The 24368-nt window shown below is 45.7% G+C and overlaps 1 protein-coding gene across 8 annotated transcripts in view; it reads right to left on the reverse strand.

Annotated features, from left to right (window-relative positions):
* Positions 1 to 24368, reverse strand: part of LOC116947012 (partitioning defective 3 homolog) — a 221214-nt gene that overhangs the window by 108629 nt on the left and 88217 nt on the right. For all 8 annotated transcript variants that reach the window (XR_012945462.1, XM_076070123.1, XM_076070112.1 and 5 more), the window contains exons 3-10: positions 10128 to 10494; positions 7938 to 8176; positions 6348 to 6497; positions 4883 to 4980; positions 4279 to 4362; positions 3190 to 3315; positions 1548 to 2335; positions 1064 to 1203 (exon numbers count right to left, since the gene is read on the reverse strand). Coding sequence is in view for 7 of the 8 variants with exons in the window: in XM_076070123.1 (XP_075926238.1) it covers positions 1064 to 1203; positions 1548 to 2335; positions 3190 to 3315; positions 4279 to 4362; positions 4883 to 4980; positions 6348 to 6497; positions 7938 to 8176; positions 10128 to 10494 (1992 nt within the window). In the remaining variant the exon portion in view is untranslated. The remainder of the gene's footprint in view (positions 1 to 1063; positions 1204 to 1547; positions 2336 to 3189; positions 3316 to 4278; positions 4363 to 4882; positions 4981 to 6347; positions 6498 to 7937; positions 8177 to 10127; positions 10495 to 24368) is intronic.

A 24368-nucleotide genomic window follows, 5' to 3' on the forward strand; every position in this document is an offset into this window, starting at 1 on the left:
TCCCACCCCTGCTTCCTCCATCTCTCTCCCAAAACTTGCTGCGCTCCAGTGACCACCCCTATCCTCTCCTGCCTTGTGACATTATTACTACATATTCTTGGTTCTTTCGGTAAAGTCACGTAGAAGGGAAACAATAAAATAATAAAAATATAAAACAATAACATTCTCACGACGTTTCGACTGCAACACAAGCAATCATCATCAGGTGTGTTGTGGTTTTCACAATCATCATCAGGTGTGTTGTGGTTTACACACCTAATGATGATTGCTTGTGTTGCAGTCGAAACGTCGTGAGAATTTTATTGTTTTATATTTTTAATATTTTATTGTTTCCCTTCTACGTGACTTTACCGAAAGAACCAAGAATATGAATCCCTGCAGTCACGAAAGCTTTAAATCAAAATTATTACTACATCTCTGCATATCTTATATAATTATCAAACTATCAAGATGTACCTTTTTTGGCCATGGATGATCAAATTTAAATGCATTATTTCATTACTGTACGGGAATTATTTAAGAATGTTGTAATGCACGGGCTAGCAGGGGGAAGTAACAGGGCAACAGTTTGTCCATATAGCACACACGCCACAGAAAAAAAGGTCCTAAATCTGCTAAACACAATGTTCATTCTTGCTGAGAGACTGCACAATAAATCACAAGTTCTGCCATTATGTATGCCTGCCTCTCCCAATTTAAATGTCCTCTATTCACCAATGCCTTAAATTTTCAGCAGCAACAAAATACCTTTCTGTGACATAAACAGAACAAAAATTACTTGATGTAAAAAAACGGCTATTTAAAAATTAATACGACGGTCAAAAGAAAAATATTTCTACAGTAGTACTGCTCACTGGTTCTGACCCTTGACTCATGACCAATGACCACAGGTTCCTGACTGCTCACCCTTCATTATTATCACCGCAATAGCCACGGGCTGACCTCTGACCCATCACCAGTGACCACGACCTTCTGACTACTGCCCCCTCACCAGGATGCCCACCGATTCCAACCATTGACGCACGACCATTGACCTCAACCTTTTCGAGTGCCGCCCCCTCACCATGATGAGGCGATCTCCCGCGTGGAGGCGACCGTCGGCGATGGCCGCCCCCCGTGGCAGGATGTGCTTTATGTAAACATGGCCGAGCCCGCTGACTGGCGTGTCCCGCGACGTCAGGCTGAAGCCCAGTCCCTCTGGCCCTGAGCGGAGTGGAATAGGGAGATATGATTAACCTCATTATTATTGTTTCTTCATTGTAATTCTTTGTTACTAAATACAAAAAATTTTACTTTTTCCAATTATATTTCTTCAATGCAATAGCTTTCGTCCATTTTCCAGGGTTTTTTTTTCAAATTGCACTTATTGATGCAATCAAGTTCAAACTCTCCACATATCTGCACACTCAGGGAAGCACTTTCCCATATGCCCCTCGGCAGAGAAATCCTCGTCACATGGGTCATCAAGTTGTTCTAAGAACCCTAACTCAATTCTCACATTGATAACAAACCCCGATGCCTGTAAACAAACCCCACGGAAACGTCACCTTTCTGGAGCTGCACTCTGAACCGCCGGCCTGAGTGCCTGCGCGGCACGACCGGCGAGGACGCCCGCTCCGCCTGCACGTTGGCCAAGGGAGCGGCAATAGCCGCCACCGTGCACGGGAACGTGGGGAGACTCTGAGAGCAGGGCGCTCGGTGCACTTGCTGGCAAAGAGGCAGCGTGCGGGCCGGCGTGCCCGGCTGCGGGCCACTGCCGCCGCCGCCGCCACAGCACGCCCAGCGAGCGTCTTGCGCGGCATCTGTCAATGCCGCCGCCACTGCAGGTACATGGGGCCGGTAGAGGAGGCAGTCCTGGAGGAGCCCGTTGGGACCGAGCGCCGTGGACACGACGCACTGAGCGCAAGCCCCCACGGCGCTGGTGGTGGCCCCATCGTCCGGGCGATGCCAAGAGCCGCAAACATCGCCACCACCACCATTGAGCCCCGCGCATGCCACTGCTGTGGCCGCCGAAATGGGGGGTGGCGGCGGCGGCCCCCAGTCGGCGCGAGCGTCCCACTCGCCGTGCGACTCCCACGTGGCCCCGCGCGCGTCCCAGCTGCCGTGCGCCTCCCAGCCGAGCACACGAACGTCGCCAGCGGCGCCGCATGGAGACACTTCCCCCCAGGGAAAGGGCCGCGGCCGGAGGAAGGCGGCACGGGACGATGGAGAGGCCGGGGAGGCCGGGGAGGCCGGCGAGGAGAGGTCACGCTCGTAGGCCTCACGCTGAGCGGCTGGGACGACCCATAGCCGGATGACCGAGCACTGCATGGCATGCCGGAACAGCTGCTGCGCCCTGCCAATGCAACGGTGGTGCAGAGTGTCACGCGCGAGGTCATGGTAAGGGGCTGCAGAGAGGATTGACGTGCAAATTGATGTATGTGGAGGTGGACAATTCGACTGGTTTTGTTTGGAGTGAACGATGTTTATTCGGCATGTAATGATGCATCAAGTTATTGATTCAACGCGATTGTTATGCTCAACGACAACTGCGTAAAATTGTACGTGCAAGAACAGTTTATATTGCAGTTGTATAATGTATATAATTGCTGCACGTGACTCCTACGGCCACTAGAGGTGCTACATTCACCACATGTTAAAATAATCTTGAAATGAATCTCTGCACTTCATCACTCAAAATTATTTGGTGGCGGGCGATGTGTTCTACTTCTTTTGGCAGGGTTGCAGGTGGAAGCGGTGGCATAACATCCAAATGAAACCCGAAATCGTGATCACTCATTGAATCGAGTGAGGGGAGGAATAGTTACTGGCCTACTATTAAGCCAGATATGCAGAGGGATAAATGGGTGGATGATGTGGAAATGTGGTGGATTAATACATTAATTAATGAGTTGATTGACTGATATGAAGATGTGTTGACTGAATGATTGTGTCAATGGCTGATCTAAAGATATAAGGATGAATCTACCTTTGGCTGATGCGGAAATGTGATGATGAATGAATCAACTGCTGATATGGAGATGTAACGAATGACTAAAATGGGTTCATGACTAATGTGAACATGTGATTACGATTGGAGGGGGAAAAAACGGCTTATGTGGAGATGCGATGAACACGTAGGTAATGTGGGGGTGAGTGGATTAATTAATTCTCGGAGTGAGGGTGCGTGAATGTGTGCATGTAACTTACAGCTCAAAGCCGATGTCTAGCAGCTGGCGCGAGTTGATAGCGATGATGGCATCGTTCGTGGAGAGGAGGCCATCGCGCCATGCGCGGCTCTCCTCCTCCAAGTGACGCACGCACAGCCCCAGGCTCCTGGAGCAGATATGTATGCACAAAAACACACACGCACGTACGCGCACACACACATGGATCCACATGGATGTACACATGTGTACACAAAGACAAAGATCCTCATTGAGCCTACATACACTGATGGGGCCAGTGCTGGTTAGTGAGAATATATTTAAGCCTGCACGGAGAACTGGATGGGGGTGTGACCAGCATGACCCCCTGCCGCCTATGTCTTCCCATTGCTGATGTTTGGAGAAAGCACCAGGTGCGTCGTGAGAATTTTATTTTATTATGTTTTATTTTTATTATTTTATTTCCATCCTACGTGACTTTACCGAAAGAACCAAGAAGATGAAAACGCACAAGGTGCTCATTTATGGCTGAGTTGACCCAGGGCCGATGCAGTAGTCAACTAATCACTAATGTCAGCGGTGGTCTGATATAGGCAGAGTAATACCTCTCAGCAGAGGAGAAAGGTGCTGCTGGACTACATTCATTATCAATTGAGGAGGCTCTTGAGATCAGAATACTGAGCCAGCACTCCTGAGATTTTGGATTCATATCTGGGTTGCAGCTGCCGATGGTTAGAATTGGTTCTCAAATGTAGTAAGTTAATGGTCTCAGCCTAGTTTCTTATGACTGTACAAAAAAACTTATATTAAAGTTGGGGGTTTTTCACTTAATTTGGCTAAAGATTCAGCTCTGAGAATGAAGGAAAATCTAAGTTTAACAGTGACACGATGAATATTTCTCTGTAGCAGAGCATATGGAATATGCTGTGACCCATAGTGTAGAGGATAACGCACTACTCTAAGAGCTACGAGTGCATCGTCTAATAAGACAATGGTGCTGATGGCATAATTTGTACAAAATTTTGAAAAAAGACAAAAACAAAACCACTGCCCCACATGGACAATGATCCAGGAATCCCCCACACCACCCCGCAGCCTCTTGCCTCCATGGCTGTCCACCAACCCCCGTTACCTGCTGGAGGATGACAGGAAGGGCACCAGGTGTATCCCCAGGGGACCCCCGTCGTTGGGGATCTCCACCAGCTGAACCATGTCACTGTGATGGGCCAAATGCAAAAAGGAGGGTGAAAGGAACGAGGGGCGATGGGGAAAAAAACACAGGTACGTGTGATAATGACACAACCCACAGTGGCCAGAATGACTTACACAGAATATTCACCCCTGTGTGTGTATATTGGTGTCACAGTTAGAGCACTTCGCTATGAACCCGGTGACCGAAGTTTGATTCCTTCCCATGGCCAGGACCAGTGACAATTATCTGAACTGGTCCTGGGACTCCCCTATGGCGACTCAACCTCAAATGAGTACCTGGTGCAATGCATAAAGCACAGCAAGAAAATGTTCACACCTGATGATGATTGCTTGTGTTGCAATCGAAACGTCGTGAGAATTTTATTGTTTTATTATTTTACTATTTCCCTTCTACGTGACTTTACCTAAAGAACCAAGAATATGAATCCCTACAGTCATGAAAGCTTTAAATCGAAATTTATACGGGGGATCTTTGTTGTTTGGCTCATGTGCCCGTGGGTTTGTGGCCATGATGCCACACTCACCTGCATGTGCCGGTGTTGTGCGTGTGCTTTTGCGAGTAGTCTGCGTGCCCCACTGGATCCATGCGATCATCGCTCCTCTCCTCACATTCTCCATCATCCTTGTGTTGACAAAAGCAGGATGGGGTTCATAAGACAGGGCATTTCAGATCAGTGTCGCTTACTTAATCGGGTAAGAGTCATATTCTTGGTTCTTTCGGTAATCGGGTGAGAGTCGTTTTTCAAGGGAGATGTGGGAAAGAGCATTCTAAAAATAAACTTTTAAACTTCAGCTGGTGAGTTATTTAAAAATGCGATTCGCTCAAGGCATATAACTGTTTGCCCTCTGCACACTTCAATTAATCCAGTTTACAGGGGCCAATGAGAAATCACATATAATCACGGTATAAGGGGAGTTAGACAAGCAGACATGCTCTTGGCAGTGCTATTCGCAGCAATATTGTAAGATATAATTTGGAAACTGGATTGGAGGATCACAATAAACACACATCAAAAACAAATTATTCTCAGGCACAATTCAATGCATTTATACGAAGTAATTTTTAATCGACGAATTACATTTATCGTGACATGTCCAGTAACCACACCGGGGAACTATCACATCACCGGGATATTTGAGTGGGCAACCCATGGCCCACACAGGCCATATCCAGCCCACGACTTCCTTTCATACAGCCCACAGACAACTGATGCCTATTGCTTCACAACGGTCCACAAATATAATTATGTCTATCCCCATTTAAAGCTTTCGTGACTGCAAGGATTCATATTCTTGGTTCTTTCGGTAACGTCACGTAGAAGGGAAACATGCAAATAATAAAAAATATTATTGTTTCCCTTCTACGTGACTTTACCGAAAGAACCAAGAATATGAATATGTCTATCCCGTAACTGCAAGAAGCATCTTAGCCCCACTAATCGGGCACAAGAGGGCAAAATATTCCACCTGACAACACGGTATTTCTCATTGTAATGCCACGCTCAGTTACTTCCGTTAATACAAGGGCATAGTTACACTCGGTCGGCGTGCGCGTTATCCGTCACGTTAATAATGGATAACGTCAAGGCGTGTGCTCGTGTGCGGCCCGCCAAAAGTGGTGAGATGTTAACCTCCTCGCCTTGTATGCAGGATACCATGGGTTCAATACCGATCCCGCCGCCTGAATATTTGGAGTTTGCGCGTTCTCCCCGTGGTCAAGTGGATTTTTCTCTGGGTCTTCCAAATTTTCCCCTCCACATTTAAAATGTACATGTGCTTAAGAGTATTTGGCTGCTATAAATGTCCACGTGACCAAGCTATTTCGTTGAGCTCTAATTTGTGGCCAGGTCGCTTCTGAAAATGAGTTCTGGAGCTCAGTGGGCCTTACCTGGTAAAAAAAAATATATTTTTTTTTAAAGAAAGTCTAATTCGGTCCCAAGTAAGGAGACGGTTTTCACCACCCCCCCTGCGTTAAAGGGATGGGCGAACCTGATCCTGCCGCTCCAGCCAGCGGTCGACCATGGGGTGAGCGGCACTGAGGGATGAGCGAGCGGCTACGCGCTGGAACGCTCCTCCCCCGGCGTGCCGTGCCATCGGCCCACACCCGTCCCCGCCCCCCAATCTCCTCGCCACCTCCGCCTTTTGGGAGGGGGGGGGGGGTTGGACAGGGGATAGTGGGGACGAGAGGGAGTGAGGGGATAGAAAGGAGGAGGCTGGCAATAATTGCAGCCACTCCTCGTATTTGAAAAATGTATTTAAACAAAACAGAGTATTGTGATGATAATAATAGTTTCCTTTGAAACTCCCTTTTTAAAAAAACAACAAAATTATTCAATAACTATCATCATGAATTAGTTTAATAAGAAATGTAATAATGGTGCCTAACTGAAGCAGGTGGAGTGCTGAATCTTAATGCAGTTCTAATCTGCACATGCGCCTCTGTAAATGCATGTGTGCATACGAGTGTGTGGGCATGTGAGTGTGTGTGCGGTGATGTGTTTGCGTGCATATTTGTGTGGAGATATGAGCGTGTGTGGGTGCGTGAGAATGCGAGTGTGTGCATGCATGTGAGTGTGCATGCATGGTTTGCATGTGTGTACGTGCGTGCAAATACATAGGCATGTGTGGACATGTGTGGGCATGTTTGTAAATTGATTGCATATGTGCAGGGGTGCAATGTGTTTGTGGGATTTGTACAGAAGTAAAGCCATTACGAATGCTGGGGCAAGGGCTGTCAGTGGAGAATGGTGGCACCGTGAGTTTTCAAACTGCGTCAGGTGACAAGGCCACCTCAGTTCAATACCAGGCTGTGGTTAACTTCACGATCAAGTATTATCTCATTTTGTTCCTTGGTCTACTCCTAGGTTGACTCAGGCTTAAATTACTACCTGATAAGTGTATCAACATCAGCTCTGGCGAGACAAAGGTTTTGGCCACACCACATTATGGCACGCTGTGCTGGCATGACGAGGTGCTGGTGTAGCGGTTTGTTTACTGCACTATGAACCTGGCATCCTGTGTTTGATTCACAGTCATGGTTAGCATCAGCGGCGAGTGATGTGGTGAACCAGTTTTGGGGCACACAGTCTAGGGCACGTTAATCAGCGAGTCTGGTTAAACAGCACCCATAACCGACATGGCATAGGAAACCTTCAAAGGGGGAGTAAATTACATTAATAATTATAACTTAAGAGCACGTTATAGGAATAGGTTTTACCCTTTTAACTGGCACAAAAACTGACACCTTTATTCAAGGCATCATGTTTGCAATAACCACAACACAAGCAGTCAAAATGCAAACAAAAAAGACAACTCTGATAATATGCACTGTCCTTGAATTTAATTGGTCCACACCCAAGACAGCTTTTCTTAGAGCCTAGTCTCCATTGGTGTTGGACCAGAAGACGCCAAAAGGCGTACAACTCAAAGAGCACGTGCCCAAAGCAGTCTTACGGTTATCGTAGGTTGATGAACTTAGGGAGGGGGGGGAAGCGGCGGGAGGTGCAGATGCTGGCCCAATCCCATCATGCTCCAGCGCACCCTGGCATACCCTGACATGCCTTGGCACGTGTGGCAAACCTTGGCGCGGGGGATGGTAGCGGCCGAGGGCAGGGTGCCCTGTTGTGGGCTGCCATGGCGCGGCCGGGGCAGGGTGTCGGCCTTGGCTCCCCAGCGTCCCCGACCCTTGGGGGGGCCGCCGCAGCCATCGCGGGAGGAACCGTGCCGGGGGAGCAGGTGGCTCAGGGCCCCCATGCAGACCCCCGAGGATGGTCCCAGCTGGGCCGGGTCACTGCTCCGCCGCACATGCAGGGGTGTGTCTGCACGCGTGCACAGACGCACGCGCGCACAGACACACGCGCGCACAGACACACGCGCGCACAGACACACGCGCGCACAGACACATGCGCGCACGGATGCAGCGTGAATCTATGCACGCACGCTTTTTCATGCACGCGTAGACATGCATGCGCACAGGCTTGCACACATGGGCAAGTACAGACACATACAGATATGAACGCAGCACCAAAGTAATCAGATATACACAGTTAATACGATTTCCTTTTTCTTAAATAGCGAAAAGAAACAATATAAATAAATTGACAGTGGATTGAAAGTTACAAAGATGTTGTTTGTCTCCTTCATCAGGATGCAATATTAAGAGTTCTGGCAATAAAACAGTATTGTACTTGATTATCAAATGTATGTAGTGACCTTCAACTGATGTACTCTGATAATTTTTAATAGAACAAATCAACATAGATGTGAATAACACTGCCCTAAATATATAAAATAGGCGATGTTTTGGCCAATGGCCCTTCATAATAATGATATATTTTTAAAGCAGTGTTCTTGATGAATGTGTTGAGTTTTTATGTTGGTTGTGCTTGTGCACCACTGCCAACCGAGCATCATAAACAACTGGTATTTAATAGGATAAATATGGAACATAAAAAGTCAAGCTAGCGTTTGTCTGGCATCTCGTGGTGAAAGTAAACATCTTGGTTCCCATCCATTACACAAGATAAATCAGAAGTGCTGAGACTGATTCAATAACATTTTTTAAAAACTGCTGTAATTATTACTATTATTTTCGGAGTGTTTGAAATACTTCTGCTTTAGTAATCGTGTGGAGGAGTAGTGGGAGTAAGTGAGGGCAATCGGCAGGAAAGAGTGGGATGACGTCATAGCTTGACGTCATGTATCCAGAGGGGCAAGGTACTTAGGGGGGACCCCGGGGTGAGGGGCGGGGTCATTGTGGGGAGCCGAGGGAACGGAGGACACGAGGGAACGTAAGACACGCCGCTCGGCACCGAGACCTTCGTCCGAGGAAAGAGTGGGATTAGTGGGGAGCTTAGATCAGGATAGCCCAAGGAGTTAAGCGAGTACCGGGACGGTCCACGAGAAGGACCAAGTGTAGTAGAAGTACCTAGCTCTGGTGTGATCCTGTACGTGAGTGCAGTAGTTAATAAACTGGCAATAGCCCTTACAGAGAATTTCGTCTCTGTGTGAGTTTACACCTCTACAATCGTATACAATACACTACCGGCCGAGTAAAAAATAACATTTAGATATTTTTATATCACTGAAAAAGCAAGGGCATGCCTGACAAACAAATTACTTGCAAGTCTCTGTCCAGTGAGTGGGTACACAGTTTGAGGGATTGTCACAATGCGGAGGTCACAGTTCGACTCATGCATCGTCCTTTTAATAATCTAGTTTTTTGACATCTTGCCGGTATTATTTGCATGTCTGTTCTGTCTCATTTCTACCCTCAATGGAATACTTTTTATTTCATTTACATTATTTGCCATAATCCAGCATGCAGAATAATAGATGACGACGTTTCGATCGCAACGTCGTGATCTATTATAATTTTTTCTACCTACGCGACTTTACCGAAAGAACCAAAGAGTGTTCAAGAGTTGTTATAACATTTATACTTTTTCTTATCCCATGCATATGTTGCATGTTTCCTGGAAGTAAATATAATTGGTTTTCTTCTATCCTCAGGATTTTGCAAACTATTTTGATGAAATCGAGTTGGTGTGCAGGTGCTCGGTGGATTCGTACACGACATGACCATGAGAGATGGCAGTGGCTTGGCGAAGTTTCATACAGCAGTGAATTGACCATGGACGATGATGATGATGATAATCACTTGGTCTAACCAATTGTAAACTTGGTAAATAAGTGAAGAATATTTTCAGAGAGATTTGGTGTGGGAGGGGTTTGGCAGTGAGGGGGTGGTGGTCTCCACGGCTTGCTCACTCGTGCGGAGAGCTGAGGGTGTCACTTCAATCTCACTGCCGAGCTGGTACAGGCAGAATCCGGTCACGCCAGCCCTCTCCGCCTCCCCATCGCTGGGGCCCCGCTCAGCCACCCTGCAAGAGGGGGGGGCCGCCGTCCCTGGCGCTCTCGAGCCGTAGCTGTCCGAGCCGCGACGTGACACCCCCGCGAGCTCGGACCCCCGGAACAAGGACCCCCCAAGCTCGGAGACCCTGCAGGCCATGCCGGCACCGCCGCCACTGGGGAGGGCCTCACTGCTGAAGGCTTCAGGGCTCTGGGTTCCGGCTGAGCTTCCACTGGCGCCATCGCCACCCCGAGGGGGTTCTTGCTCCTCGAACACAGCCAGCAGCTAAATGCACGCACACACGCACGCACAAACAACATAGGGACAATTCCACACACATGGCAGCTACTCGTACACGGACACAAACCCACGGCGACAAGTTGACACACACAGCAGCTGCACGCATGCAGACACAAACACACGGAGACAAGTTCACACATGAGGAAGTGGGTGGCCAAACACACACATCCAGTGACACATATACACATGTCCAAACACATAGATACACACACATACTTACACCCACATATATAATTCCCCAAGAGAAGCAGCACTACACTACAAAACCAGTGACGCCGCGGCCGCCTTTGTCTCCCAAGTGGTGATGTTTACACACCGCATCAGGTACTCATTTGAGGCTGAGTCGACCGAGGGGAGACCCAGGACCGGTTCAGATAATTGTCACTGGTGTTGGCCGTGAGCGGGAATCAAACTTGGTATGCCAGGTTCGTAGCCCAGTTGCGCTAACCACTACACTAGCGCTCCCCACAACACGCAGTCTTGGAGCACCGTCTCGGCCTTAATAGGTACTCGCTAACAGAACTTGCTCCAATAACCCAGATATACAAACATACACACACATCCAAAAACCAATACATTCAAACATATGTAATGCCAATAGGGCCTGCATGCAGTGTGAGTGGACTAGTGGCCACGGGAGGTAATGACAGGGAGGTCAGCCTACAGTACGAATGCCCTAGTGGCCACTGGAGGTAATGACAGTTTATTTATTCAGTTTTTTTCAATTTATTTTTGTATAGACCTGTGAGCCATTCGGCTCTTGAATCGGGTGCAACCACAACAAACAAAAAAACCAAAAACACGAACAAGAAAAACATCTTAAAGTGACTATGCAAACAGAAAATCCATGAAAAAACAGCAAAATATTCCTGAAAAAAGCACCGTACACCAACGCTGTGTGCAAAAAATCCCAGTGGGATGCAAGTCAAACAACAACAACCACAATAAAATTTAGATTAAGGCCATCAGTCTAACTCCGTACTACAACAAAACAAACATGTCCAAACCAAAAAACTTTTCGAAATCACCAAAAAATAAAGACATAATTGCAACGTAACAGTGGTCACAGGGACTGTGACCGAATTTTAACAATAAACTACATAAATAACATGTACCACCAAATCCTAGAGCCATAGCTGGCTGCATGAGTTACTCCACAACAACAGAAGCATCATATTCTTAGTTTTTTCGGTAAAGTCACGTTGAAGAGAAACAACAAAATAACAAAATATATATAAAACAATAAAAAATTCTCACGACGTTTCGACCATAACTCAAACGGTCATCATCAGGTGTGTCGGTTTGCATAAATTTATGTTGTTGTTTCTCTTCAACGTGACTTTACCGAAAAAACTAAGAATATGAATTACTGCAGTCACGAAAGCTTTAAATCAAAATTTAACAGAAGCATCAGTCGGAGTATCAGGGGTATTAGTTGCGAGTGCAAAGGGACTGGTGGCTATAGGAATGTTCGAGAAGGGAGCGTGGTCAGGTGATGGAAGAGGACGGTAGATTCTGCCGGTAGAGCAAGCGTCCGGAGTCAGCGAGAATGATCGAGAAGGGGTGCATGGCCTCGGTTGGTATATTAGGGAGATGCGCGGGAGACTCGGGGCTGTTGCAGTGGGGGTCTCCGCATGATGTCAAGTGAACGTGTCTTCAATAAAGTGCCATCTCAAGAAAACTGTGTCAAGTCGTCATTACACATACATACACACGACTAAATACACATGCGTGCATGTGCATCCAAACGCACACACAAATGGACACACGCATACACCCTTAAACAGTCATGCGCACACACGTACAAACAGCAGTAATCGGGCACAGCGATCATAAATGCAGTTATGTTCACTCAGCATTGACTGTGTGGTGGGGCACGGCAAGCAGTGGCAATCACAGCAAGGCACCGGGGTCCCTTAGCTTAACACCTCCTGACATTTCATTGCTATTGGTGGACCCTTCTGTTAAACACAATCTTTGACAAAGCGCAGATTAAACAAACCAAACTGAAATATGTGCGGGATGATGAATGTGCAGCAGCGAGACTGTCTCTGGGATTACATTCGGAGTGCCCCTCCTACGCTCATGAACTCATCTTATCTTCCGCAAGTTGTTGCTGCTGATAATCGTGTGCCTGAGTAATGAATGAGCAATGCTGCATTGTGGCTGCCCCCCCGCCTCCTTGCGCCTTCCCTAGCTATGCCTTCTTCTTTGGTTCTTTCGGTAAAGTCACGTAGAATGAGAATAAAATAATAAATTGATAAAATAAAATAACACAATAATATTCTCACGACGTCTCGGCCACAACACAAGCGGCCTTCATCAGGTGAAGGGACAAGACAGTCTCGTTGCTGCTAATAATCGTGTGCCTGAGTAATAACAACACAAGCGGCCTTCATCAGGTGAAAGGACGAGACAGTCTCGTCCCTTCACCTGATGAAGGCCGCTTGTGTTGTGGCCAAAACGTCGTGAGAATATTATTGTGTTATTTTATTTTATCAATTTATTATTTTATTCTCATTCTACGTGACTTTACCGAAAGAACCAAAGAAGATGAATCCTTGCAGTCACGAAAGCTTTAAATCGAAATTTAGCTATGCCTTCCCTAGCTATGCCAACCCAGAGATCCGCAGCTTCCTACCCATAAATGTCACCGTTTTAATAATCCCCCCCCCCTTTCCGTTGCCTTCCTTATTATTCTGAAATTGTGTCCCTTCCTTAATTGTTTAATTGTTGCAATTGATGTTAGGCAGAAAAAAATCCGAGCAGTTATGAGAATCATAAAAATGTCAAAGTAAAAGATTTGTTTTCCTCCGTCGTAAAAACAATTAGGATTGTTATGCTAAATTAATGTTTGTTTTAATCAGGTGGAAAGCAGCGGGGCTCGTTTCGCGTTATGCAAGATAAACTATCGCGACGTGAAGACTCGAGAGAGATGTTATTCAATTTTATTTTCTGGTAAATTGTTGAATTTGTAATTGGGACTGAAACACTGGCAAAATAAAACGTTACTCTTGTGAATGATAATAACCATGTGTCATGTTTAGGGTCCACTTCACAGAAGATTTGTCTCAAAAGTAAAAACAATCATCTGAGTGTCCTTCCTGTTTTCATGAGCAATGTAACAGCAGAGCTGAGTCGGTGGAAGTAAATTCCACATTCCCTTGGTGGGAGAGAGTCTCTACAATAGATTAACAAATCAATTTATTTCCTTCCACACACTTGCTTCCATAACACATTGAAAAATTACCTTTCAGATAACTGTTTTTGTTAAAGCATCGTATTGTAATTTACATTCACGTTTTCCATTAAATTTACATATTTATAACATTATTTATGAATATTTTTCATAACGACTAACAGAATTTTGATTTAAAGCTTTCGTGACTGCAGGGATTCATATTCTTGGTTCTTTCGGTAAAGTCACGTAGAAGGGAAACAATATATTTTTATTATTTTATTGTTTCCCTTCTACGTGACTATACCGAAAGAACCAAGAATATCTTATTTGGTTCTTTCGGTAAAGTCATGTAGAATGAGAATAAAATAATACATTAATAAAATTAAATAACACAATTAAATTCTCACGAAGTTTCGGCCACAACACAACTGGTCTTCATCAGGTGAAGGGACGAGACTGTCTGGAGGACAGCGCTGGAGCGAACACAGCCAAGCTCAGACCGCGACCTTTAAGCTGTGTGAGAAGAAACAGAGCGCCTTGACAAAGGAATTAGCATAAAAATTTGCTTTTAATTGGCGGACTTAGCATGATGAACGGTATAGAGGGGGTGAACATGTGCAGACCGGCGAGGGGGGGAGGGGGAGTTTACATATTGATGGTGTGAAAAGGGAATTTAAGCTGCTGCGAAAGTTTGGGATACCACTACTTGAAAAAATATACTGTACCATTGAAAATTAGTTTAATGTTTGGTTCGGGTAATTTAGCATTGCAATAGCTGCGTGATTAGCTTGTGACTGGTCACAGAAATGGCTATGTTAAAGTCAAAGCCTACACATTCACAGAGGCACCTAGTACAAATCAAACAGGAGAATTTAGCATTGAAATAACTGAGTGATTACCTTGTGACTGGTCATAGAAATAGCTATGTTAAAGTCAAAGCCTACACATCCACAGAGGCACCGACAATGGCCACATCAATGACCCAAGCGATACCCTTCCTGGCTTCTCGCTTCCCCCGCAAAACTGTGGACCACAGTGAATCGCATTCGAACATTGCACGGCCGATGCGCCCACCTCCGACGCAAGCAGATAAAAGACGGTTCAACGTGCGACTCTAGAGGGGAACAAACAACGGAACACGTGGTCAGCTGCTCACCGCCCCATCCAGACTATCGGAGGGCGGGGCCCAAATCCATTTATCAGCTCATACACAGTGCTACTGAATGGATAAAGAGCCTCGTAATTTATCATATTTGTTGCCGTTTCCAAAAATCAGTTGCTAATCTCTGTGACTCATCATGCGAAAAGAGGAGGGAGTAGGAGGGAGTAGGAGGGAGGAGGGGGAGGATGAGGGAGGAGGGGGGAGGAAGAGAGAGAAGGGGGTAAGAGGGGGGAGGAGGGGGGGAGAGGAGGAGGGATGAGGGAGGAGGTAGGAGGAGGGAGGAGGAAGGAGGATGAATGGAGGAGGAATAAGGGAGGAGGGAGGAATAAGGGAGGAATGAAGAGGGAGGAAGGGAGGGGGGAGGAAGGGAGGGGGAGTGGGGAGGAGGAAGAAGAAGAGAAGGAAGAAGAGGAGGGAGAAGAGGGAGAAGAGGAGGAAGAAGAGGAGGAAAAAGAAGAGGAAGAAGAAAGGCTGAGTCCTTCCTATGTTCCTCTGCCTATGGCTAGCTGCCCACTCTTTCTGTACAGTGTCTTGAGATGTGGTCACATTTATAAACTAAAAGATACACTATTTTTAATTTTACCAAGGCCTACTGAGCTATATAGCTCTTTTTGAGAATGAAAGCTGAACAAAGTGGCTTATCATGTGGAAATATATAGCAGCCAAATACTCTGAATATGCTATGTAGATCCTCAAATGCATTTTTATTGCTGCCATTGTACCAGGACCCCTTGCATAAATTAATACGTGAATCTCAAGGGTTTTATCCTGGTTGGATAAAGATGAATAGAGTTTTAAGTCAAAATTTTACGATTAATATGGCCACTGTTGACTTCTCACAAACTGAACATCGAACAAAGACAGTCGCCGCAACACATGCGCTTCCAGATGCACTTCTGCGGCCTGCCTGGTACGTTCTTCCTTCCGATATTCAGTAACCACTGGAGCTATGCACCTTTAAATCATCTGGATTGAAGACTCATTCCTTTAAAAAATGTTTTTTTGTGTTTAGTTTGTTGTCCTTCCCCCACACCTCCGATTAGCACGGCTGGCTACATACGGTGCGAAAAGAAGTCCAACATACATAGATTAATTCAAGATTTGAAGCTTTCGTGACTGCAAGGATCCATACTCTTCAGTTCTATTCGGTAAAGTCACGTAGGTAAAAAATAAAATAACAAAAATCACGACGTTTCGGCCACAACACAAGTGGCCTTCATCAGGTGAAGGGACCGTGCTGTCATGAGGACAGCGTTGGAGTAAAAACAGCCAAGCCCAGGTCGCGTCCTTTAAGCTGTGTGGGAGGAAGCAAAATGCTTTGACAAAGGAATTAGCATAAAAATGAGCATGATGTACGTAGGAGGTGCATGGGCCATTATGGACCAGGAGCGGGTGGGGACCATGACGGGCCAGCAGCGGGGGGAGAGTAGAGTGAGTGAGTGGAGTGAGTGAGTGGAGTGAGTGAGTGAGTGGAGTGAGTGGAGTCATGGTCATGGTCCCCACCCACTCCTGGTCCATCATGGCCCATGCACCTCCTACGTAAATCATGCTAATTTTTATTCCTTTGTCAAAGCGTTTTGCTTCCTCCCACACAGCTTAAAGGACGCGACCTGGGCTTGGCTGTTTTCACTCCAACGCTGTCCTCATAACAGCACGGTCCCTTCACCTGATGAAGGCCACTTGTGTTGTGGCCAAAACGTCGTGATTTTTGTTATTTAATTTTTTACCTACGTGACTTTACCGACTAGAACCAAAGAGTATACATAGATCACTGAAATCTGGACGAAGGGCCCAGTTAACCATTTGACTGGGTATTGAACTTATAACCTTCCGAGTGTGAGTCAAGTGTCACCGAGACGAAGTACAAACGCGTGCGTTCTCTCATCGAGACGGCCGCACGGATGCGCAGGAGGCAAAGCGGGCGGGTCAGCGGCAAGCGCACACTCATTGCTGGACTCCTCAGCCTCCCCCGAGCGCATTGCTCTACTTCTCCAAAGTACTTTCTCGCACTCCCCATCCCCCATAATCGCCCTTCTCCCCCCAACAAAGCCACTTATCCGAGAGAGATTAGCTAAAGAGGGCTTCAGCTACATACCAGGATAAACAGTTGCCTGTCCAACACACACACATGGGTGCAATCACAAATATGCCAGCACACACACACGCACACTGAAACATATGCGGCCATCCCAAGGCATTCTCTTTTTCATCACACAAAACAGAACTGTTCATTGTTGGCCTCATTAAACTTGTGGAATAACCGCCTCGACTAAAACACATGAGTAAAATACAATAGCTTTAAACAGATGCAGCTCATCAAGGACGGCATGTGCATGCACCTTGATTGCAAATACGTACATATTCCTCTATGTATCGTGTAAAAATACGAAGAGAACATTTGAAAAGTATTATGTAAAAAAAATATCACTCCCGCGAATATCACTAATAGTAACCATGGCCTGGGAATCGAATGTAAGTTGCCAGGGTTCATAGCACAGGCGCGCGAATCACGTACACTGCCGCTCTACCCTAAATATCAATGTTTAATTACTAATTTGGAAGTGTGAGATGCTAAATCCGATTTAAAGACAATGTCGAGCGATAAATCCCACTAATATGTACAGTATGTAGATTTTTGGTTCTTTCGACTGGCTCTGGAACAATTCCTCAACCATATCGATTCCATACACCCAGCAATCAAAGTCACCATGGAGGTAGGAAAAATATATTTGCGAAAAACTTTTTTTTGAAACACGCTTTTATGAACTGTACTGAAAAGTTTAAAATAAATATTTTCTGTTCAAGTACTTTGCATTATATATGTTTCATATACTCTTGTTGTAACTGACTAAATAAAAGCGTGGGGCGCGCGTACTATTTTAGAGCTAATATGTCTGTATTCACAATGGGAAGTAAGTGTTCATATCTTCATCTTCTTTGGTTCTTTCGGTAAAGTCACGTAAAATGAGAATAAAATAATAAATTGATAAAATAAAATAACACAATAATATTCTCACGACGTTTCGGCCACAACACAAGCGGCCTTCATCAGGTGAAGGGACGAGACTGTCTGGTAGGACAGCGCTGGAGTGAAAGAGCCACGTTCAGATTATTTTATTCTCATTGTACGTGACTTTACCGAAAGAACCAAAGAAGATGAATCATTGCAGTCACGAAAGCTTTAAATCGAAATGTTCATATCTTGTTAATATGTAGTAATTTGAACGTAAAGGTTTTAAGCCGTTTATTTTTGGGAATGTCTGCATTGAGAATGCAAAGTAACTGTTCATTTGTAGTGAGTATCTTATTATTGTAACGTACAGTTTTTCATGCGTTGATGTTTGTGAATATGTCTCGATTGACAACCGCAAAGTAACTGGTGATATGTTGGTCATATGTTGCAATGTAAACGTGTAAGTTTTTAAGCCTCGATTTAAAGCTTTCGTGACTGCAAGGATTCATCTTCTTTGGTTATTTCGGTAAAGTCACGTAGAATGAGAATAAAATAATAAATTAATGAAATAAAATAACACAAATTCTCGCGACGTTTTGGCCACAACACAAGTGGCCTTCTTCAGGTGAAAGGAACAGACCTGTCGGGACGACAGAGCTTCAATGATTGAAGCTCTGTCGTCCCGACAGGTCTGTTCCGACAGGTCTGTTCCTTTCACCTGAAGAAGGCCACTTGTGTTGTGGCCGAAACGTCGTGAGAATTTTATTGTGTTATTTTATTTTATTAATTTATTATTTTATTCTCATTCTACGTGACTTTACCGAAAGAACCAAAGAAGTTTTTTAAGCCGTTTATGTTTGTGAATATGTCAGCATTGACAATGGAAAGTAAATGCTCATATGTTCTTAATATGTTGTCATTGAAACATAAAGTTTTGATGCCGTTTATTTGTGTAAAATTTGTGCATTGACAATGGAAAGTAGCTGCTCATGTTGTTAATATGTTCAAATGTAAACGTTAAGTTTTTAAGCCTTTTTATTTTTGTGAATATGTATGCATTTACAATAGAAAGTAACTGCTCATATGTTGTTTGTATATGTTCTAATGTAAAGGTAACGTTTTTAAGGCCTTTATTTTAGTGAATGTCTGTATTGGCAATAGAAACTAACTGCTCATATGTTGGTTATATGTTTGAATTTAAACGCCACATTTTTATGGCGTTTATTGATGTGAAGATGTCTGTATTGGCAATGGAAAGTAACTGCTCATATGTTGTTAATATGTTCAAATAGGAAAGCTTAGGTTTTAAGCCGTTTATTTTAGTGAATGTCTGCATTGGCAATGGAAAGTAACTGCTCATATGTTGTTAATATGTTCAAATGTGAAAGTTTAGTTTTTAACCCCTTTATTTTAGTGATTATGTCTGCATTGGCAATGGAAAGTAACTGTCCATATAGGGCAGCAGTGTTGCACGGCTTCTTTCGTGGTCTAAGTGCGGTGAGCGAGCATCTATGAAAGCTGACAATGCACACGAGGGTGTGTGTGGGTAGCCAGCACCACGACCTTTGTCTCCCCAGCGGCGATGTTTACACACAGCACCAGGTACTCATTTGAGGCTGAGTCTACCTAGGGGAGCCCAGGACCGCTTCAGATAATCGGCATTGGTGTGGGCCGTGAGCAGGAATCGAACTCGGGTCGCCGGGTTCGAAGCACAGCGCGCTAACCAACAACACCACCGCCATCATCACCATCAAAGACAAAGATCTCCCATATAGCCTTAACAGATTGTAGGAGCAAGTGCTGTTAGCGAGTAGCACCTATGAAGGCCGGCACGGCATGACCACCATCAACACCACCACGACTGTCGTCAAAACTAAAGAAAACAGAAGCACCATCCTCGTCATCATTCAATATTGGTCATCAGAGACATCATTTTAGGGGCTAGATACAATAGGTAATAGCACTTTTCAGGAATTCACCTAGCATCACCCAGCACAGCACCCAGCACCACCCAGTACCACATAGGATAGCACTCAGCACCACCCAGCACAGCACCTAGCACAGCACCACCCAGTACAGCACCCAGCACAGCACCACCCAGTACAGCACTTAACACAGCATGCAGCACAACACCACCCAGCACCACCCAGCACAGCACCCAGCACAGCACCACCCAGTACAACACCCAACACAGCACCACCCAGTACAACACCCAACAGCACAGCACCCAGTACAGCACCACCCAGTACAACACCCAACAGCACAGCACCCAGTACAACACCCAACACAGCACCACCCAGTACAACACCACACAGCACAGCCCCCAGCACTGCCGAGCTGTCATCCCACGCAGTGCAGTGCGGTAACTGCTGCGCAACCGCTCCCCATAGTTGATGGTTACACACGTACACACGTCGTGGTTTCGTGTGCATGCACTCAGTCGAGAGGCGACAAGACGTCTTCTCAGACATGACGGCGTGAGTAACAGCAGCCAGTTCCAAAATATGACACTTTTTGGGGGGGGTAGAAAAAAAATTCAGATAAAAAATATCATTAAGCAGCGGACCAAAACATCTCATGCCAGACTTTAAAAAAAGTAAACTCCGAAATCCTGGAGCGAAACTGCCTGGAGCAACAAGAGTCCGTCAGAGTGAATGTCCGGCCATTATCGCGCGCACTGATAACACGACCTGGCTGCGATGAAAAAAAAATACTTGCGGGGCAATTTATTTTAGTAGCATTCTTTATTAATATTTTTATGCTCGCTCTAAACCAGCAGGGTGGCAGAGAGGGTTATGCTTACAGAAGGTTTGCCCATAAAACAGCGTGAGAACGATGTTGAGGGAACAGCCCCCCCCTCCCTCTCTTAGATAAACATGAGAAGAGGGCGAGGGAGGGCTTGCGAAGGCAGACTCGTGTCAGATATTCTGCCCCGTTTGTTTGGCTTCTCACTCTCTCTTTTCCTGCCCAGTCGGAGAGAATGTCACCAGCACGGGCAGATAGATGTAGACACACGCACACAAACGTATAAAAACAAAGATCCACGTCAAGCTGTACAGATTGCTTGGGCAAGTACTGTTAGTGAGCACCTATTAAGACCGACATGGCGCATGACGTGGTGGTGGTGGTATTATAATACAGAACACTACACCCAGCCACCATTATATCCCCAGTGTTCGTGTTTTTAACATTCATTTAAGGCGGAGTCGACCAAGCGGAGGCCCAAAAACCGGTTCAGATATTCGTCACTGATGTGGGCCGTGAGCGGGAATCGAACTCAGGCAGCCGCGTTTGTAGCGCAGTGCACTAACTTTTGCACTACTGCTCTTCACAAATATAAGTGGAGGCACTCGCATAAAGACACACACACACACAAACGCCGGTGTGTGTATGCGATGTCTTGAGAAAAAGGGAAGAGAGCATAAAATAAGGACCGCACATTTCATGTCCCCCACCCCCATCTAATCTCCATCTGTCCAGAATAAATATTTATTTATCTCTTTTGAATCATAAGTCTTCAAACCCCAAGTGCGTCTGATATTCTTGTATGTTGATATTTGTTCAACTATGAGGGTGTAATAAAGTACTTTGGAAAAAAAACGTATCCCATCTCGTAGGTTTCTAAACAATGTTCCATATTTCACAGTGCTTTTTTTCATTGCTCATGTTTTACGTTAACTTATTCCAGCCGCTCTGCACGACGGTTTCACTGAGAACTTGTACATATCCACATGTATGGACACACAAGGTTTTCTTCACTTACCTAAATGTACTATTGCCATAATGATCATTGTCACTATCCACTATCTATCCACTGCTGGATGAAGAGTTCCCCCCTTCCCTCCTCCACCCCCTAAGCCATCGCTATATCTCTCAGTTTTGCAAAGCAATAATCCATCTAGTTTGGGTACACCCACCTGATTTCATTGCTCCAGCTCAGCATCGGTGAGTAATTTCGGGCATGCTCCCACCTTTGACTGCAACTGTAACCAGTGTCATCCATCAGCTATAACTAAGATTCTTAACCAAGCTCACCTATTTTCTAAATGTTCATTATGATGTCGCTCAACTGTTCTCCGATCCGTGTGTTCCTCTTTCTGTCGCTCAGTGTAAATTGCAAGCACGGGTCTCTTCTTTCCATGCTTCTTTGTGCACGTTTTAAGCTTTTGTTCAATTTCAAGCCCCCCGTAACCTTATTCACTGCGCAAAGATCAAAACAATAAAGGCCCAAAAAGCGTCTGGCGAGGTCGCTTCTGTGTCACTTGGGCGGGGAAGCAGATGGAGGAGGGTTGGCAGCCTACAGACCAATTAGGCCAATTAAGGCCGTGTCATTCTCCCAAAGCGGATTAATTACTCCGCGTATGAAATTACCTAATTAGATCGGCCCACTTAATTGAATATTTGTGGCAGACGGTTTCTGAATGTCTGCTTTATTTATGAAATCTGCCAAGTCAACAGTTTCCCTGCGGGGGCGGAGGGGGGGCGGGGGGCATTGCCATGCAGTGCTCGCGCGCATTGCGCCCGGGAGGCTGCGCACCGCCACCCGTCGCAAGCTACGGGACAGCGATGGCCCCGAGGTCACTTCACCACTTCAGCTGCTAAACTCCCTCCTCGGAGAAAAGTGGCCAAGATGTGGATTGTGTCTCTGCACTCTTCCTTCGCCAGCAGACGATGTATGCCACCCAGAGGATCTCACGTCTGACGTGTGCTTTCCGGTCGTGCCGCGTGTTCGTCGGCATGATTTCCGATGTTTTGGTCCACATGCTGCAAGCTATTTCAATTTAGTTCCTGAAGAAGCTCCCAGCACGTGGAGTGAAACCGAGGACATTGTGCCAAATGACACGTGGAACAACCTGAAAACACAGCGGAGCACTACACGGCACAACCGTGAAGACCTACAGAGTAGCTGTTATCTTTTTTGTTTACAACACCGTTGTAAACGCATTACTGGATGGAGCCCTCCCCCACACGCCATGTTGGTCATGGTGGTTATTTGACCATATTTCACTACACTGCTCAGTTCGGGTTGGTGAAGCAGAGGGAGACCCATAACTGATTGAAATATCACACAGGAATTGAACTCAAGCCGCTGGGGTTCAGAGAGTGCTTGCCACTGCACCGACACTCCATCCCTGATTTCCTATTTAAAAAATACGAATGCGATTGTCGCAGACTGCAATGTTCAAATGCCTCTTCAAATAAAAATAAACTGGAGAAGTACTTAAACATACCATGATAATTATGTTCAGAATTCTCCCGATAAAAATTGTTCATGTCATGGGTAGCTAAATGGCATTCATGGTTTAATTTAACAATATTTCACATTTCATTCTCTGCCCTTTGTAAACTTGATTGTCATGCTCTGTGCGAAGTCAGATATTGTATTCGGGACCTCTTTCACATGAATTGGAGTTGCCTACAGCCCAGTGATATTTGTAAGAGACATTTGTGTTCATCTCCTTTCTATGGCCAAATCAGCTTCAATGTGCCAGATCTTGTCAAATCCAAGAAGCCAAGCAGATCTGAGCCTTATCAGTACTTATATGGGTGACGGCCAGGGAATACTGCGTAGCAAGGTGGTCAGGAGATGGTGGCACGGCAATGGATAGAATCTGTGTGGAACTTTGTTATCTCCTCATGTGCACGGCGTGGATTCCTCACGCACACGTAACACGAATAGAATTCGCCAAACATCCCAAGGCAGGACCCCCTCCTGAATGAGTCTTAAGGCTGGGTAAGACTTTCCTGGGTGAATGAATGCCATTAAATGATTGTATTATGTTCATCAAGCAGTATTTGTAGAAAACAGGGGCACATGAGTAAAAAGGCGTAGACGTCATATAATATTCATGTTTTCCTTGAACTTATAGGCCGGATTTATGACCACATTAGCGCTGCGTAGTTCAACTAAAACATAGGGTTACGTGTTTTCTGAAGATGGAAGTCAGGCCTATTACACCTCAATGGGCCCCTCACAGATGATTCATGATAACCCATGGGGGAACATTGTGAATACGAGCACAGAGAAAAATCGCCCATCGATCAGCCCAGCATCAAGGACCTCACCTCTCCAAGGATAAAGAAATGTTACATTACGTCCCATGCACTTATTTAAATCAATTATCATTGTCCATAATCTCCCGCAACAGATTTGCAGGCTTAATCTACGACAGCACTGGTCTGGCGGTAGCGGTGTGGCAGGGGGGTTCTGTGCTAAGCCAGAATGGAAAATGTGGCTGTGGAATATCAGTGCTGACGAGGTGAACGGGTGCCACTGATGCAGAAACACCGCAACGGGGCCTGCACCCGATCGCGCGTTCACGTCAGTGGGCGGCACGGAACACAATCGGCCTCATCCACTTACTTACTCGACGTGACGCAAAGAGTACTGATGAGAATAATAAGACACATTACCGCTCCTGTTAACTTTTATTGGCTCAGAAAGCACGTGTGATCTCACACGTGTAGCTTAAACTGAATTGGCTTAATTCCCCCCGCTGTCTCTTTCATGGAGCTGAACAAAGCACGTGGCCTTCACATTCCTCCTCCTCTTGGCTGGGTAT

The sequence above is a fragment of the Petromyzon marinus genome, chromosome 2 (assembly GCF_048934315.1).
Source record: "Petromyzon marinus isolate PM22_M1 ecotype Great Lakes invasive population chromosome 2, UKy_Petmar_22M1.pri1.0, whole genome shotgun sequence".
Lineage (NCBI taxonomy): Eukaryota > Metazoa > Chordata > Hyperoartia > Petromyzontiformes > Petromyzontidae > Petromyzon > Petromyzon marinus.